The 17756-nt window shown below is 34.8% G+C and overlaps 1 protein-coding gene across 2 annotated transcripts in view; it reads left to right on the forward strand.

Moving 5' to 3' along the window:
* LOC150102930 (phenoloxidase-activating factor 2-like) overlaps window positions 1–17756 on the forward strand; it is a 32462-nt gene that overhangs the window by 11049 nt on the left and 3657 nt on the right. Inside the window, exons 5-6 of one of the 2 annotated variants that reach the window (XM_090397561.1) lie at window positions 500–771; window positions 13999–14159. In XM_090397561.1, coding sequence (XP_090253687.1) covers window positions 500–771; window positions 13999–14159 — 433 coding nt within the window. Of the gene's footprint in view, window positions 1–499; window positions 772–4949; window positions 5056–13998; window positions 14160–17756 lie in introns of those variants that run through there. The other variant, XM_090397562.1, reaches the window with a different exon arrangement.

Raw genomic sequence — 17756 nt, forward strand, 5'->3', positions numbered from 1 at the left:
AAAGTTACCAAAAGTAATGTTTTCAATGAAAACCGAGACACATCGGTATATGATGTGGGATATTCGCTTCCATCGCCCTTGATCACTCACTCACTCGCATTGAGTGAGCTCGTAAGTTGAGCTCGAGTGAGCTCTTTCTTTCTCATGACCATGGTTGTTCTAATTGCCCTTGTCTGAGAGAGATCACCACTTTCAAAAAAAAAAAAAAAAAAAAACAGAAAAAAAAACCGATTTTGATATAAATTTCCTTTTTTGACCTAAACACAGTGAATACACATCAGAATTATGTACTGGGCGCAACATATAAGAATAAACTATTTGACAGGGTAGTGGGAAAACAATAACCATTATTATATTAATAAATACATTCGAATATCCTGTATTTAAATCACTACATTAACTATACTAATTATTATGTATAATTATTTGAAGCACGTTTTTTTTTTTTAATTATACAGAGTCAGATATCAGTGTTAATTTAAATGATTTTCTTCTCTAGAGCTTACAACAATTTACCACTGAAAGTTCGTCTAGGAGAATGGGACACTCAGACGATGACTGAGTTTTTGGCACACGATGACTATAACGTAATAAACATCATCATTCATCACGAGTACAAGAACAGTAGTCTTTGGAACGACATCGCCATCCTGAAGTTGGATCAGGACGTCGTATTCGCTCCACATATTGATACTGTATGCCTTCCTCAGCATGATGATATCTTTGCTGGACATAACTGTGTCGTCACTGGATGGGGAAAAGATGCCTACAGTAAGTATTAAAAATATTAAAGTAAATTTTAATGACAGTATTACACAAGGTTAATTATCTATATAGTAAATATTAGCAGAAGAACAACTTTTAGAAAAGGAAAATAACTGAGAAAACAACAACAACAAAAAAAAAATGAAGAAAATGAAAGAAAAGTGAAGAACGACGAAAAAAGATACGACAAATAGAAAAAAAGCAACATCGTAAAGGCAAAGCTTCACAAGATTCTCTTTGAAGCACTCTAGAATTCTCGGTTCCTGTTTTAAGTAACATGACTTCACTAGACAAACATTTCAAAGACTGTGGTCTTGCAGTGTAGAACAGTCATACTTTCAATTTTGAGAGTGGTAATGATTCTAACAGTGGAATCAGACACTGATTGATTTTCGTATGTTTTCTAGATTTATTTTTCTTATTTCTGTCACAACAATGTTGGATTGAAATAGCAGTAATTATCAATTACAAAGCTATTCTCTTTCAAACTATTTTTCTACTGAACTCATACTAATTAAAATAATAAAAACAAGCAAAATTATCCGTGTCTTATACTATAAATCCTGATTGTCATTTCTCTTCATCTGTTTGACTTCTCACTAAGAACTAACATTAGAAATAATGAGTCATGCGGGAGACTTCTGACTGTGATCCATTCAAACAGGAATAATAGATGCACTTCTTACTATCTGCCAAAAAACAGAGTTCTTCTATAACATCCCCTGTGCAGCTTGCTAATTATGTCCATTTGCTAAACAACGTTTTATTGTTACCCTCATTTCATCATTTTTCTTTTTCATTATTTTCCCACTCTTTCGTTTCCTCATTCAGATTCAGACTGAAAATTAGGAACACGTCGTTTCATCGATCATAGCACACAAATATAACCTTAATTGTGCCAAATTTCTTATGCATTTTATCAGTGAGGTATTAGTTAATGAATAACCTTCTACCCATACTTTAGTGGTATAAAGAAATTAATTAATGGAATGTTAGAAAGAAGGGGGAAATAATTACAAAGACAATTGACCAATCTGAGTGCGAGACATGACTAAATGCCTTATCCTATCATGTTAGGTTGTTAACATTTTGCTTCACATATAGCTGACAGTTTGATACTTTGCATTAGAAATAGTTCACAAGTTCAAAAAAAAAACATCTAAATTTACAAAGGAGAAATGTTTCCCTATTATATGAAGAACAGTTAATTAGTATCATAATTCTGAACTGTTGTGTTGATTGCTAAATGGATATTCAACAGTGAAATACGTTTTCTTTCCAGAAATCCTTTGGACAGTTATAAGAAAACTGCCTTTATCGACGAAAGTCAATAATGTGTTGCTCAATTTTGGTTGTAATGATTGCTTCAATGTATCGTACCTCCGACTACTTAAAAGTAGAATGTAGGTGGTATTATAAGTAGAAAGTACTGTAGGTGGCACTCCTCCTTTAAAGCCAAAAGTTCCACTGATTGGGAGGATTTTGTACTATTTCTAAACCAGTTCACTAAGATCAGATGGAGCTCTGTGCATGAGCATTGTCCAGATGTAGCGTCTTCAAGAAATTCACAAGCATTGCTTTGCGTCATGGCGAATTATCGCTTGGGAAAGGTCAAAGGTCGCACCATAAAACTGCTACAGTGTCGCACATACACAATTGTCTAGACCAGTGCTTCCCAAACTTCTGGATGTCAGGGCCCCCTTTGCAAAAATTAAAATATTTCACGGCCCCCCCCTCGAAAAAAATCGTAATAGAGACATATATTATTATAATATTGATTGTATTTATATTCAATACAAAACATACACAGCGAATATTGCAAAAATCAAATGCATATATTACATTTTTTGCCTCTTACCGTTTGGTTCTGAAGACGATGCGGGCTGTTCTGGTAAAATATGAAATACTGTCCTTTTTTTTTTTTTTTTTTTGAATCTGTTTCTGCTTCTTCTGATTGTTCGCGGGATTTTTTTTTTTATTTTTTATCAGCCACTTATCCATCTCAGGGTTAAATTTTTTAACGTAGAATAGAACAAATAATATCACCACTTACCGATACTGGCACACCACAGACTGATAACATCAAATTAGTGAATATTACCTGAATAAGGGAATCCCCAGACCAGGAACATTTTTCTCTTTTGTGACTTTTCTCCCTTTACGGTAATTAAGCCTAACGCGAAACAGACAGCAAAGGCAGGTTATTAAGATGTGCATGTGATTGGTGCGGTATTAACAAAAGATCGCGCAACCGAAAGATAAAAGCATAGCTGACAATTGAGTTGAAATGCTAACTCTCTTCAACCGAATTCCATATGTGAAACTGCCATAACATTCATTATATATATATATTACTTAGTTTTAACACTTTTACGAATTTTAACACGTTCGGTTGAATTTTATTGCAGCCTTGGGAAATCGAACTCACACACATCTAATTAATAACAATAGTTTTTAGTTAGATACTGTGTTTGCCCATGCAACGTATGGTTTTGTTTCAGTCTATACAGCATAGTTTCTGTATGATGGGACATGTGATTCATTAATTAGTGTGTTTTTATCCCGGTTGTCTCTAATTGCACTATTTGTTGAGAAATATATTACACAGACTCCTCATACCTTATTCACGGGCATAATAAAAGTACTTGTTTTTATTGCCTCTGCAGTATAGTGGCTGTTGGGGAGGGCATGTTGTTTACCACTGCAAGGGAGTGACTATCTCCCCACATGAACTTGTTTAAGCTTTTTTTCATGTGTGAAGTATATGCGAAACTTTTATTGGTAACAGAAAACTAGCTCGGATGACAGTGATAATATAAAACGAGTTTTGATATGTATATGAAGTCAATATCAACAGTCCCTGATTACGAACGCTTGATGAAAGGGACAGGAATATTTGGAGCTTCCCTGGAGAGCATTCGAAGTAAATAGAATTAGCCACTGCTATGAAATGAAACATATGAATAAGCAATATTTACTAATATTCGTTAAGCACCGAAATATGCAGGAAGTAAAGTTTGTGAACCAACACCAATGTGTGAATTTTTGCATTAAAATATAAAAAATAACAAAAAAGAAATAATAAATAATAAAAATTAAATACGTTTCTTTTAAAATAAAAAAAATTCTACTTAGTCTTAAAACATTTTAAATTTGTTTTCATTATTTCACGGCCCCTCTCAACAAAACCTACGGCCCCCAAGGGGGCCGCGGCCCACAGTTTGGGAAGCGCTGGTCTAGACAATTTAACGTCCGGCAATCATCATTACACACACTATAATAAATGTACATAATCCACACTATTATAAATGATTTCAGTATCATTGTGTATGGATACCATCATTCAATCAACGTCGGCAGACAGCACAACTAGATAAAACTGACATACAGGCATGACTACACCCTAATATGTCCGACAGATTGTGTAAGCGCCACAGGACAAATTGCTGTTGTCCAACAGTGCAAATTCCGTTTGCTTTGTTGCCACATTTGTATTCGTTATTACCAGAACTGGCTCTAGGGTCTTTGCCGACCGCATGCAATTTCTATCTAAGCGCCCCTGTAACAATCCGGGCGTGTGTGGTTCTTTTACGATAATAAAAATTTAAATTAATTTAAATTTCTTAAATAAATTTTGATAGAACAGCCACACGTGGTTCGCTAAATGTAACGAACCGGAGGTGTTGACTAGGCAGGATAATCGTTAAAAACCCGAATATTGAAAAAATCCTCAAAAGTTAAAGCAAATTTTGATAAAGCCACTTCACTTTAATCGTTGAATATAATGATACAGGGATTATAGCCTTCTCACCGACCCGAATCGCTAACAAAATTAAAATGAATTTTAATTAAAGTTAAAATTTATTTGAACTAAAGTTTAAAATATTCTAGCATTTTACAAGTTACTAAATTCTTAGTAGCTTGTAATAATTTTTATAAGTGGAACTATCTTTTAGGAAAATAAAAGAAACTGAAGATAGATTGAGAAAATAAGAAAATAATTAGAACATTTAATATAAGTATTCAAAAAATAACATCTTTACAGAATAACAGAAAATAAATTAAATTACATAAATATACTTGAAATTTTTTAAATTAAAATTTTTGGATTTTTGATTTCATATTCACCAAATTCGAAATAATGGTCTTAACGTCTAATTCCGCACATTTATCATTTTCAATAGCTATTAACGCCAAACTAGCAAGCCTTTATTTGTGACATACTTGTTCTTAAGAGGTTTTAATCAATTTCAACTTGGAAAAGTAACGTTCACCGCTCGCTACACTAACAGGTAAGGTTAATAGTATTCTTAAAGCAATTGAAAAGTTAGGGAAAGATAAATTATTGGGCACAATAAAATTAAGAATATCGAAATGGTTTTGAATAGTTAAATTTTCCTTCGGAAAAATATCCGGGAAAGCACATAACTCGTCATATAGTTCTGTTGCTTTTACATCTTTATTGTCGCCGTCCTTCAAGAGAATCTCTAAATCGTCACAATTTTTTCGTAAATCTTCGTTATTAATTTGTAGTAATCTATACAAGAAATTGAAATTATCATAATATGTTTTTAGTTGTTCAAAACGTTCTATTAACGAACTCATTGCGACGTCTAGAAGTGTAGAAAACAAATTCACTCTAAATTTATCTTCTGGCGATTGTGGCGTTTCGTCATGAAGCTCGTAGTCAAATTGTCGTGTCTTCTTTCGTCGTCGAACTTCCGTGCCAGTTTTAAATTCTTGTTTTCCATCCACCTCTTCACTCAGTTCTTTTGCCGTTTTTAGAACTTCTATAAAATTTGTATCTGATCAATACTGTTGTAAGAATATTTTTAAGTTTTCGATAAATTCTAAAGCAAGTGTAATGTTCATATTTTTGTCTTGAAGCATTTTACTCACAAGGTTTATTCTGTTAAGTAAATCATGCCAAGTTATGAGAGAGCAAATAAATTTGTAGTCCTTTATTTTAGCACATAATGTTGCTTCATGCTTGGTTACTTTATTAAAATTTTCATTATTTCAAAACGTGCATCGTAAATTTCTCCTAACTGATATTGCAGAGGGCGGATTGCATTAATTTTACTTTCCCATCGCGTTTTTGATGGCTGTTTCAATGTTCATTTTTTTACCAACTTTAAAAGGATTGCCCAATGTTCGTAAGAGAATGAAAAGAAATTGTATATTTCTTGAATAATTGCAAAGAAACTAATTGTATCTGCATCCACTTTGGCTGCATCGTTAATGATTAAATTTAGAGTACGAGCAGCACATGGCACATAAAAAGCTCGAGGAGTTTGGTTCAAAAGCAAATTTTGAAGCCCATATTTTTTTCCCTTTCATATTTGCCCCATTGTCATACCCTTGACCTCACATGTCTTCAATGGGAATGTTCCATTTTTCCAGTTGTTCCATTATTGTTGCACATAAACCACGTCGTGTGGAATCTGACATATCTGCAAAACCTAAAAAGATTTCGCTGATCTTGACAATTCCATTGTCACAGGAAACAAAGCGAATAATAATGGTCATTTGTTCTGTTTTACTTGCATCAGATGTCCGGTCTAAAATTATGGAATAATATTTAGACTATCAATTGATAATAAAATTGTATCCCTGATTGCGTACTTAAAGTTTCCAATATTTCATTTTGACTGTCTTTACTCAAACAGTGTACGCTATTGTTTCGTTGTAGGGTCCTTTCAACATGATTTTCAATTACGGTATCAAACTTCGCAAGTTCGACTAATTTTAAAAATAAATTGCCGTTATTCCTTTCATATAATTTATCAGATGATCCGAAAAGCTACATTTTGGCTAGCATGTAATTTTATAATTTCAATCAAGCGTTCTAAAACACTCGTCCAGTGTTTCTTTTCCATTTCATACATGCTTTGAGTCTGGCAATCAACAGTATTTTTGTTTTTTAAATTTTCATCAAGTTCCTTCCATTTTAAGAAATTGTTCATGTGAGTTAAACTAGTCTCATGTCTATGCAAAGTTGTACTTACATTTTTCCCATCTTTACAAATCTTCAGATCTGTTTATCTTCAGAGTTCTGCACTTGCGAAGGAAACCCACTGTATGCGTGTTTCATGGCGAGAAAACGATCGATGTGATCTCCAAATAATTCTCCTACATCAAATGTTTCGGTGCAATGCCAAATTTCATGAATCGTTAACAACTGATATCCGTATTTCATGGCTGTGTCCAAACACCAGTGATTGCTCTCAAATTGTCAGTATGTTCACATATCGAACTCTGCATCTTTTCAGCACAAATTCGACACAGGGGAAAGACAAGCTTGCCGTGGGTCCTTAAAGGGGCCCACGGTAAGCCCCTGGTAATCTATTCCACAGGGTGGAATAGATTACCAGGGCCGAGCACTTTTGTCCGTCTGATTCCAAAATAACGATCGATTTCATAAGAAAAGTTCTCTGTTATTATTCGAGGATGTTTCTTCGTTTTTTTATTGACAAAAGGATAGAGTTGAAATCGACATACATTATTTTTTCGTCATCTGTGGTTTCGAAATATAAACATGTTGCATCTGTTCTTCCTCCATACAAAGCATCGTGAGATGAAATAAAGGGAGGAAAATGTCTTCATCTTCACAAAATGAACTGAAAACAGGATTACATTTCTTAGTTCTTGTAGCTCACATTCCCAAATTTCATTATATGTATAATCTTGAAGAGCTTGTTTAATTGTAGATGAGCGATCAAATGTCTTTTCGTAAATTTGCATGTTCGCATCGTCTTTATAAAGGGGGTGTAAAACTCGTGGATTACAGCATTTTGGATGAGCATGAAAAAACAACCATTAACTTCGATAATTATTTTTTGCGCATGAGAAATGGTATCGATACGAAAACGGCCTACTTTGTATTCTCCTTTGGTGAATCACACGTCTGTAAAGACATATCATATTTTTTTTTGGTAATACTGGAAATAAATTCTATCCAGTCTACTTTGGTGTTCCCTGAATCGATATCCTCGATGGGGTACCCCACCTAGCGTTCCTGGTTTTAAGAAATAAGTGTTGAAGACTGTAAAAGCAAATTGAGGTAACGTGAAACTGTGTTCGAAGAGGTCCAACTGAACTGTTTGTAGCAATAGTTGAAGAAACGTTTCACAACTTTTTCTTAGTATACTCACGTCGGATTGACAGTATGATACCAGTTCGTGTTTGAGATCGAATATGTTCCATTTTGCATTTGTGTACAATTCCTCAAATTCCTTACGTTCTGTAAGTTTCATATTCTCTGGCCTTAATTAATAGAACTTAATTTCGGGAATCGATCCTATATAATAGAGATTTTCATGACTAACAAATCATTAAGGAAAATATCCTTTCCTGACACTGTTTTCCAAACCAAAGGTTTGGGAAGGTTTCGAAGACTGGTTCCTAGAAAATTCATACTGTATATAAATCTGATTTGAGGTCCTGGAATTGTCATAATGAGCATTTTACATCCCCTCATGATTATGTCCGGTAGTAACTAGCGTGCATGTAGTTCTTGAAGAATTAGATAGGAATCGTATGAACCTGCATTGGGAACTATACAACATGTGTTTTCAAATAAACAAAGACCTGTCACAGGGTCCGATGAGAGCAACCAAGAAATAAAATCAGATGCACATGTCTCTCCAAAAAAGGCTTTTTCAAAAAATTCACCATCATTCTTCTCTTGAAATTGCGCTATACATAGAATGGGCTTATGTTCATCTGATATTATGCTTTCAAAATCGTAATACAGACGTCTGTAATGTTTTCGTTCTTTTGAACGTTTTTCTTCTGCAGGTGTCAAAACATAACATTTGTCTGTATGTAAACGTCCACAGTCTGCACATCGAACCTCGCATATATGGATGGTCTTCCTTTCGAAAACCGTCGAACATTCTTCACATCTAGAAAACCACATACTGTAGTTTTGTGATTCTCAAAACACTTTCCTGTATAAAAATATGAACGATAGTCAAGACATTTTTTCATGCTAACAGAACTCTTACATCCTTTGTTCCGATATCTATGAGAAATATCTGAGCATGCGTGAAAGGATACTGCTTTATTGAAGGTGCGTAGGCATCTGGGACAAAAGTGATTACTACAGAAAAATCCAGGAATGGAAACAACAACGTCATAGTGATGTTTCGTATATAACAGACTCACTTTCTTTTCTCTCGCGTGGGGACCTCTGTATATGATTTCAAAATTGCTTTCGGCAGAATACACAATAATTTGGTAATCACTGTCTAAAAATATTTGAAATAATATTAATGCATTTATAGAACCATCACCTGGAGTAACATTTGCTTTCTTACATAACTGTCTTGCCTTCTGTCTTTGTAAGCGATATCGACAGTCAACAAGCTTCTTATGTAGTTTCCCATCAAAAGGGATGCCTTGTTTATGACAAAAACTTCTATCTGCATAACTAGAACCAACTACTATAGCAATCGATAGGCATAGTCCTTTTGTATTTCATATACTTCTAACGGAATGTTTCTTTCTAAAATACACCTCTATTTCAGCTCTCTTATAGGTCTCTTTCGTTTGTCCTTTACCATCAGGGATAAACATTGTAATTATTTCTAGGGTGAAGTTACTTAAAAAGGACTTATTCGATCGGGCTATCTTCTATATCGCCTGCAATAAACGTTTTATAGAGAAATCATCTGCAGACATCAGAGGTAAATTAACAGAGTGCGTTAAGCTGTCACTTAACATGGAAAAACGAATTTTATTAAATTCTGGAACTTCTTTTCTAACATAGTCAAGCAAACGGGTAAATATTTCTTCCCGTTGTGTTATTACTTCTTTAGGATCACAAGTTTTAAATGCACACAATTCCACAGTCATCGATGTAAATTGATACTTTGGAGAGAACCGCTGTATTTTCCTTGAGATGATGAAATATTCTTCTTCTGTAATAAAAAAAAAGTAAAAATTAGAACCATAACGGTTTGATTAGTGCCTCAAAACAAGGATCACTCATCGATGGAAATAGAATATTTTGATATTTGATGATCCCTCTAAATAACTTTAAAATCATTTACACATACATTCCGACTTCTCCGGTCTGGCTTTTTAAATGTAAAATATGGTTCAGGTTGGTTTTCTGTTCTCTTGTCACTAACTGTTATTCTCCAATCTATGGGAAACCTTTGCGTGCTTCCTATAGGTTCTGTATTAGCTCTCTAAGCTTCATCTAAAATTGCATTGTACATAGGATAATTTGACTGAATCTCAGTTTGCTTTCGGGATAAAAACCCACTAATGATAGTGCTTTAAGAAAATTCATAAAATCAAATATTTCTCTAAAAGGAAGCTTGCATATGGATAAATCGGGGAGAGGGATTTTTTTGAGCAAAAAGAGGTTAGAAATAAATAACAAAACATGTCTGATATCTTCCTGTTAATACACAATGGTAGAATTTACATCTAACTTCCCTGCTAAGCAGACAGCCTTAAAAATATAAGGTTTTAATAGAGATATAGGTAAAAGCCATGTCGAGTGATCATTACTGTCAAAACGATTTCTAAAAAAATGCACTAGAAACCAGAACCAAGTTACTCCTTCTGAACAATCTGTTGTATGGACATACACTACTCAACATGTCTGACATCTTAATGTACTGTCTGCAGAAAAATCAACAAGATTTCCTAGAGTAATGGGTTTGTCAAACATTAATGGGTGCTTCTTGATGATATTCATGAACCAAAATGAAAACATATCGAAGTCCGTTTGTAAAAAGGAAGCTGGTATGTTTTATTGATAGATAATAAACACCAGAATAAACTAAATGCTTGTAGTGCACCAATTTCACAGTTACGCATGTGTAATATAAATTCTTTAATCATACGTACGCGTGAACTGTAAGGTGATTCTGGGGGAAAAGGATCGTTAACCCCTTTGCAATTACAATAAAAGATGACTTTCTGATCTCTGATTTGTGGTGCACGAATGTTATATACATAGAACTGTGTTAAACCATCGTCGAATAAAGATGCATCACAACAGCAGATAGCTAAAAAATAAATAAAAAGATATCAGAAATACACCCGCTGAAATTTAAATTAAAACTATTAATTAACACTGTCTATTTGAACATAAAAAAGCAAAAGATTATTAATTCATAATTTTTTCTTGTATTAGAAATCGCATGAGAAGGAAACATTGCTAAAAAAGGGAGAGAAATCAAATATTTTAATATAATCTTACCATTTTTCTTGGTGGAATCATCAATTCTTGTAGAAGAGCATGCTTCCATTTTTTTAAAAACCCTTGTCAAATGAAACAGTCACAAACGGTTAGACTAAAGCACTTGTGAGATGAAAACACACAAAAACGGTTAGACTAAGTAACTAACGATATTAGTCTCTGACTTATATACAAAATGTATTACCTGAGGGTTCCATAACTGATTGCAAAAAATTATCACTTGAGTACGCCTTCAGAAGAACTGTGTTGTTGTTTAATAATACATGATTGATATCAGTCCTCTTGACTTATATACAAAATGTGTTACCTCTGGATATCTTACCCTAAAAGCTTTTCAAAGGTCGTTGTAGAGTGGGAAACTGATACACAGGACCTCGGAACCCATACAAGCAAAAAGATTCCAGTAATGAATTTGACTAAAAGTTCTAAAGCAACATTATCTCCATACAAAATAATCCATTCACTACAGATATCTTACCTTAAAAGCTTTCAAAAGAACTATGACATTATATCGTTACATGATCTAAGTAGCATATTAACCTGAAACAATGCGAGGGAAAAACACATACATGACCCCGACTCTGGTCAAAAACACGCCAAGCCTGAAAACAAAAAAAGCTTTCAAGAAATTGAGGAAAAAACAATTAATACAATTAATAGAATTACATACACGGTCTAACTAGAATATTATTTACTTTTAAAGAGAAACATCATGTTGTAAGTCCTGAATTTTACTTTAAGTTCAAAACAACGTTATCTCCACATACTGTAGATATCTTGTCCTAAAAGAACGCTTGCAAAGCAGTTCAAACAAGGTAGGAAGGGATTTTAGCCCTCAAAATAAACCAGTCGGTTAATTCTCTCCATTGATCTGTCCATTAGTATTGGCAGAAACGCTACATACATCAGCTGATCTCAAAAGACCAATCACAAACCAGTTCAGACCGTTTGAGGGTCTGAACTGGTTTATCAGCAAGGCTCAAAGCTTGACCCAACCATTAAGGAATTAAAATTACGTTAGAAAAGATGGTGAAAAAACGATCAACGTCACATCAGCTGATCTCAAAAGACCAATCACAAACCAGTTCAGACCGTTTGAAGGGATGATGTCATACCAGCATAGGCTCAAAGCATGACCCTGTATGACCTAATTAAAACATTGCCATCGGCAATTAAAAATGTGCCACGTATATACAATACTACTTCGGTGCTATCACTCGTTTCGTTAATGTCACCGTTCGTATTATTTTAGTCTGAACTATTGTTGTCACTCCCTTCAAAAACAGCGTCATCTTCGTTACCATCCATCGCATTACTTATCCCGCATTTCTTAAATGACTTTATAATCGTCTCTTCTTTCACAGCTTCTCATGAATTTTTCACCCAGGTAATACTTCTGAAATTGTTGGCCGTTTCATACGTCCTGTTGATGCAACATCGTGATTTGGCTTTTGCCATCCACTTGTTTCACTCTTTCCGAATAAAATGTTTGAATGGTTTATTAATAGACCCATCCAAGGGTTGTAATCGACTTATAAGGCCTCTAGGAATGACAGCTAATTCTGTATTCATTTCTTTTAGAAGCTTCTTGGTTGATTCTGTTTTATGCGCTCTGAATTGATCCCACACTAACAACGCACCTTTCTCTTGAAGATTAACATGGGGATAGTTTTGTTCCGTCCTCGCAACAAGCTAAAACTACAGTGCAGTGAGTTTTTTCGTGCACTGTTGTTTTGATCACTATTGATTTGGTGCCTTTTGAATCTACTCTCCGATTTGAAGGAACATAAAAAGTTAGAGGCGCATCATCCGTGTTCGCAATTTGATTAAGCTCAAAGTTAAATTTCCTACGCTCTGATATGACAACTGTATGGAATTCTATAATTTTAGCTTCATAGTCAGCCGGCATTTTTTGGGCTAGAGTGGTTTTTGTACGCATGCATAACCCACGTCTTTTCATAAATCTAAAGAACCAAGACGGTGATCCGGTAAAATCTAAAATTCCATTAGTAATTGCCCATCGTTTCGCTTCAAAAATTATCATTTTCGTAGAAACAGATATTTCCATGTTTTGATGATTTGTTTACCCACTTTTTCATTTGTACTTCTAATTCTGACCATTTTTCTAGGTGCGAACGGAATGTTTTCTTGTGTTTACATAGCAGGTTTAATTGTTCCTCTTGTTTTCTCCACACAGGAACCATTTTTTCTGTTGGTGGTGGACCAAAATGTCATTCTGCTGCTCTGTTTCCATATTGTTTTGCATAATTTATCACATTTAATTTATAACTCACATTTATATGAAAGTCTTTTTTTGTTTTACACTCATTTTTCCTAATTTCAAGATAAAAATTTGAACGACTTATAAAAAATAATTCAAATGAACCGCACAAAAGCGCATATGTTTACACACTAATGACTATTGACGCTCTAAATCGGTGATTCACCCCCATGCAAGAGATAACTTAGGTACCTACCGTCAGTGGCGTACTTACTAATTTTATTAACATATTGCTCCAGTAATTGCACTTTGCTAGCAGCTTAGGTATAATGTAAAGATTCGTATTTTAATGTTACCTTCGAACCATAAAACGCACCCCAATTTTCAGTCGATTTTTCCATGTAAAAAGGTGCGTCTTATGGTCCGAAAAATACGGTAGTTATTATTGATAATGAATTAGTATAAGGAAGTAAAGTCGGTCTTTGTTAACTATTGATCAATGTCGATCTGTTAACACACAAAGGTTTTAATTAAATTGATCTCAAACGAAACTCTTGTATCTCAATTGCATGACTTTGGTTAATAGGAAAGAGAAAATAAAAAGATCAGTTTTGGAAATCTAAAATTGTTTCTAAAAATAAAACGTAAAGTTGAACATGCTAATGTTCAACTTTACGTTTTATTTTTAGAAACAATTCATAACTTTTTTTAAATAAAATATTCCTGAATTAATAATGAAGCGTTTTATTTAAATTTTAAAATAAAAATTTGTATTTTTTCTTACTTCCAGAGGGTGGAACCTTTTCAAATATCATGAAAGAAGTGGCCCTGCCGGTAATCGATAACTACAAGTGCGAGGAATCTCTAAGAAAGACTCGTTTAGGAAGATTCTTTCAATTATTTGACGGCTTCATTTGCGCTGGTGGAGAACAAGGACTGGACTCTTGTAAGGTAATTGTTCGTTTTTCTTGATTTCTTTCAAAGATATTATTCTTAATATATTTCCTCGTGAACATTTCTAATGAAACCTGGTCTTCCCATCACATTCAAACCGCATGTTAAATTAGCAACTCCGATCCGCTCTCCTAAGGATGAACTCCATCCTTTAGCATAATCTGGAGTGTATGAAGTTCCCTGTGACTTGGCCTAATATGGGAAGACAGGAAGATCTGTTAACATCCACCTGGAAGAACATAAAAAATACATTCGCTACATTACTATGGCAAGTCAGAACTGACAGACCACGCTTTAGACATCCCTTCACACAGGATTAGATGGAAGAAAAGTAATGAACTATTCAGAAGTCGTTACAGAACCGAAAGATTATTTTTTGAGTCGGCCATGGCTATGAAAAATTCTCCTAACTTGAACAAATATGGTTGCATTAATTTGTCAAAAAGTGGGAGACTGTTATCTTAAGAACGACGCCCACATATCTACATAATTTTTTTTTATAAAATAATTCGTTTGGTGTTGTTAATACCGTTAAAAATAAGTCGTGAAGGTTCTTTAACTCTCACAGGTCCATCGAATCATCCATTTGATCCTTCTCAGATGCTTCCGCAACTTGAATTTTTTTCACTAAAGTTTTCTCCTTACTGTGTAATTTAGCAAACAATTTGAAAAGTATAACGGATGGCTAAAAATTTAGTAATGATCACAGGTAACCTTCGAGTTAATCCCCAACCGTTTATTATCGGATTTAGAAATCCACCCATCGTTTTGGAAAGAATATGGTTAAATGGTAAGGAGAAATGTTGTCATCATCAGCGGCACTTCGACCACCACGACTTTCCAAGTATCCTCAGATTTGGTTTACCATAATTCTAGAACAAGGTGGTTAGTACTATCTGTGCCTCTGCTAGGATTCGTATGTAAATTGAGAGTGTGAGCATTCAAAGAAAAATATAGAAATCTATCAGATTTATATACGAAGGTTTTTATTTGAATATTTTATTACTATACTGGCAATGTAATTGACATTATAGTAATCAACGTAATCGATTCGTTGTCAGTGCTGTCCATTTTTAGAACATTCTTTAGAAATGTTCTAAAATTCTTTCGCTTTGTAACTTCATAAACATTCCCTTTTATTTCCTTAAAGGATTTAAACTTTCTGATTTTATTATGATCTCTGCTTGTTATTATAAATAGAATAATCAGCTAAATTTCTCCGCCTGGTTGGTCAAGTGGTTAACAACTAAAAGGCTTCGGGTTCGAATGCAACTAAAAGGCTTCGGGTTCGAATCCCGGACTGGATGTTTGTGGCTGTTTTTAGGTGGGAATGAATTTCATTGCCCAGTATGAAACTTCCACAAACCCTGCTAATTGGAAGGCTGAAGTGGCTTGAAGTTCTATGTTTGGTTTCTGGAGCTGGTTTCCAGATAATTATAAAAATCTAAACGGTGTGCAAAATATGCGAAAATTAATGAAAAACAGACAAATTCTTTGTTTAAGTTCGCTACTAACGCAGTATATTTACAACCTTCCGTGGGTTGGAGTGTGTCACATATATTATTTATATCAATATTACTGAACTATTTTAGTTATAGTTTAGGAAGAATGTGTCGACGATGATCTATAATAAATAAAACAAAATTACATCCGATGCCACCCATTAGACGAGAAGGTCTCCGAAATATATTATTATTATTATTATTATCATCATCATCATACGGGCAACTCAATGGAGTCCGAAGACTCATCGCGGGAGACCCAATCTAACTATATAATCCATCATACCTCTCCTTTAACCCATTAACAGACAAAGCACTCACAACTGACTCCGGCAACCCATTCCACTCATTCACAACTCTCCAGGCAAAAAAAATATCTAGTCCTCACATCCCTACTAACCACACCTTTATTCAATTTCCAGGAATGATCCCTCGTTCTGGTCTCTTTAGCCAAATGCTGAAACATTTCCACTGCATCTATCCCATAAAGTCCTTTAAGCAACTTAAATGTTTCTATCATATCCCCTCTTTTTCTCCTATCAACCAACTCTGCAATCCATGCATATTCACAGATGCAGTTCTAATGATCCTTTCTAAGGAACAATTAAAAAAATTAAATAATTAATTTTATTTCATACTAATATTGCTTAGTTCCGTTTGTTTTCGTATATGTTGTGAACGATTTACACATTGCTTCTCCATCTGACAATAAGATAAATTTGTAGATGCGAGGTTCCTGGACTGGCTGATTTAGATTTACGCCGAAGCAACTAAGGCCAGTGTATTATGTCTATATATTGCGTGTGTTCTTCTGGCCGGTTTGTTTGTTTTGCGGGATGAAAAACTCGAGTTGGTTGGATTCGTCTAACTCACCTTTCGTCAAAAGAGACCAGATAAAGAAGTAAAAACCCTGCCACATCCATATGAGACAACAGTTCTGCGCGGCCATTTATATCATCTCTACTTAAATCCTCTCTGAGTCGCTGTTAACTGGCTGATGCCTAACAGTGTGGATAATGACGGTGATGATTTATTCCTTCAGCCATTTCTGACCGTAGGTGAATTTGTAGACTTTGCCCACAAAGTGCTTCTGGTGAGATTTTTACAGGATGGTTCACCATTGCATCTTCCCCCATCCCCCAATTTTACCTGAGCTCGGGACCTGCATATGGCTAGGACGTATTCGTGACTGCAATCCATGTGGGTTCACGGGGACAGTTTGCTGTTCTGAGGGACGAAAAACCCGAGTTTCGGGGTGAAACCCCCACCTCCGTATGAGACTGGCTAACTCACCTTTAGTCGAAAGAGACCAGATAAAGGTTCCTCACATCATGAACGAGAATCGAGCCCAGGTCTTTCCGACCAAAGGGCTTAGCCTATACTGACTAAGCTACGGAGACTCAGTATGGATAATACTGCAGCATAAAATAAATATATATTTATTTATAAATGTACTTGATGCATATATAGCCTTGTGTTAGTACTCGCGAATAAATGTCTCCAGAAAATGAATTTCGTTGATTAGAACATTTTAGATCTTTTCTAATGCAGGTAATGAAAGTTTGTTCTCAGAAAGAAAATATTGTTTTTTTGTAATTCCGTAAATTGGCAAAATCCGCCGCAGAACACACGCACATGGCATGTCAGGACCCTGGCATAATCACATCACAACCATTGCATTCTCAGCTTCTAAAAAATTAGGATTTCTCTTTCGCTCAAGACGTTACTTCACTTCAAAACAGCTGTTAACATTATAAAAATCGCAAATCCACCCAGCTATTGAATACTGCTTTCACATATGGGGTGGGGCCCCTAAAAGCTCCCTCAAAATGCTTGACTGAATACAGAGGAGGGCAATTAGACTTATTAATAACTCATATCTTACCAACTCACTCTCCCTTCCCGCACTTTCGCACAGATTGGTTGATCTCTGCAATATATGTATTCTACAAATATTTCCATGGAGAATGTTCATCTGAAATAGCATCAATAATTCCTCCGCTTAGTACTAAGCTCGTTGGAAAACGTGCAGATGCTGCTCAACATCCCTTCACAGTGCACCTTGAAACACACTCCTCCTTCATCTCTGCTA

This window comes from Typopeltis vanoorti, chromosome 9, assembly GCF_054136105.1.
Source record: "Typopeltis vanoorti isolate ZY-2024b chromosome 9, IOZ_Tvanoo_1.0, whole genome shotgun sequence".
NCBI lineage: Eukaryota > Metazoa > Arthropoda > Arachnida > Uropygi > Thelyphonidae > Typopeltis > Typopeltis vanoorti.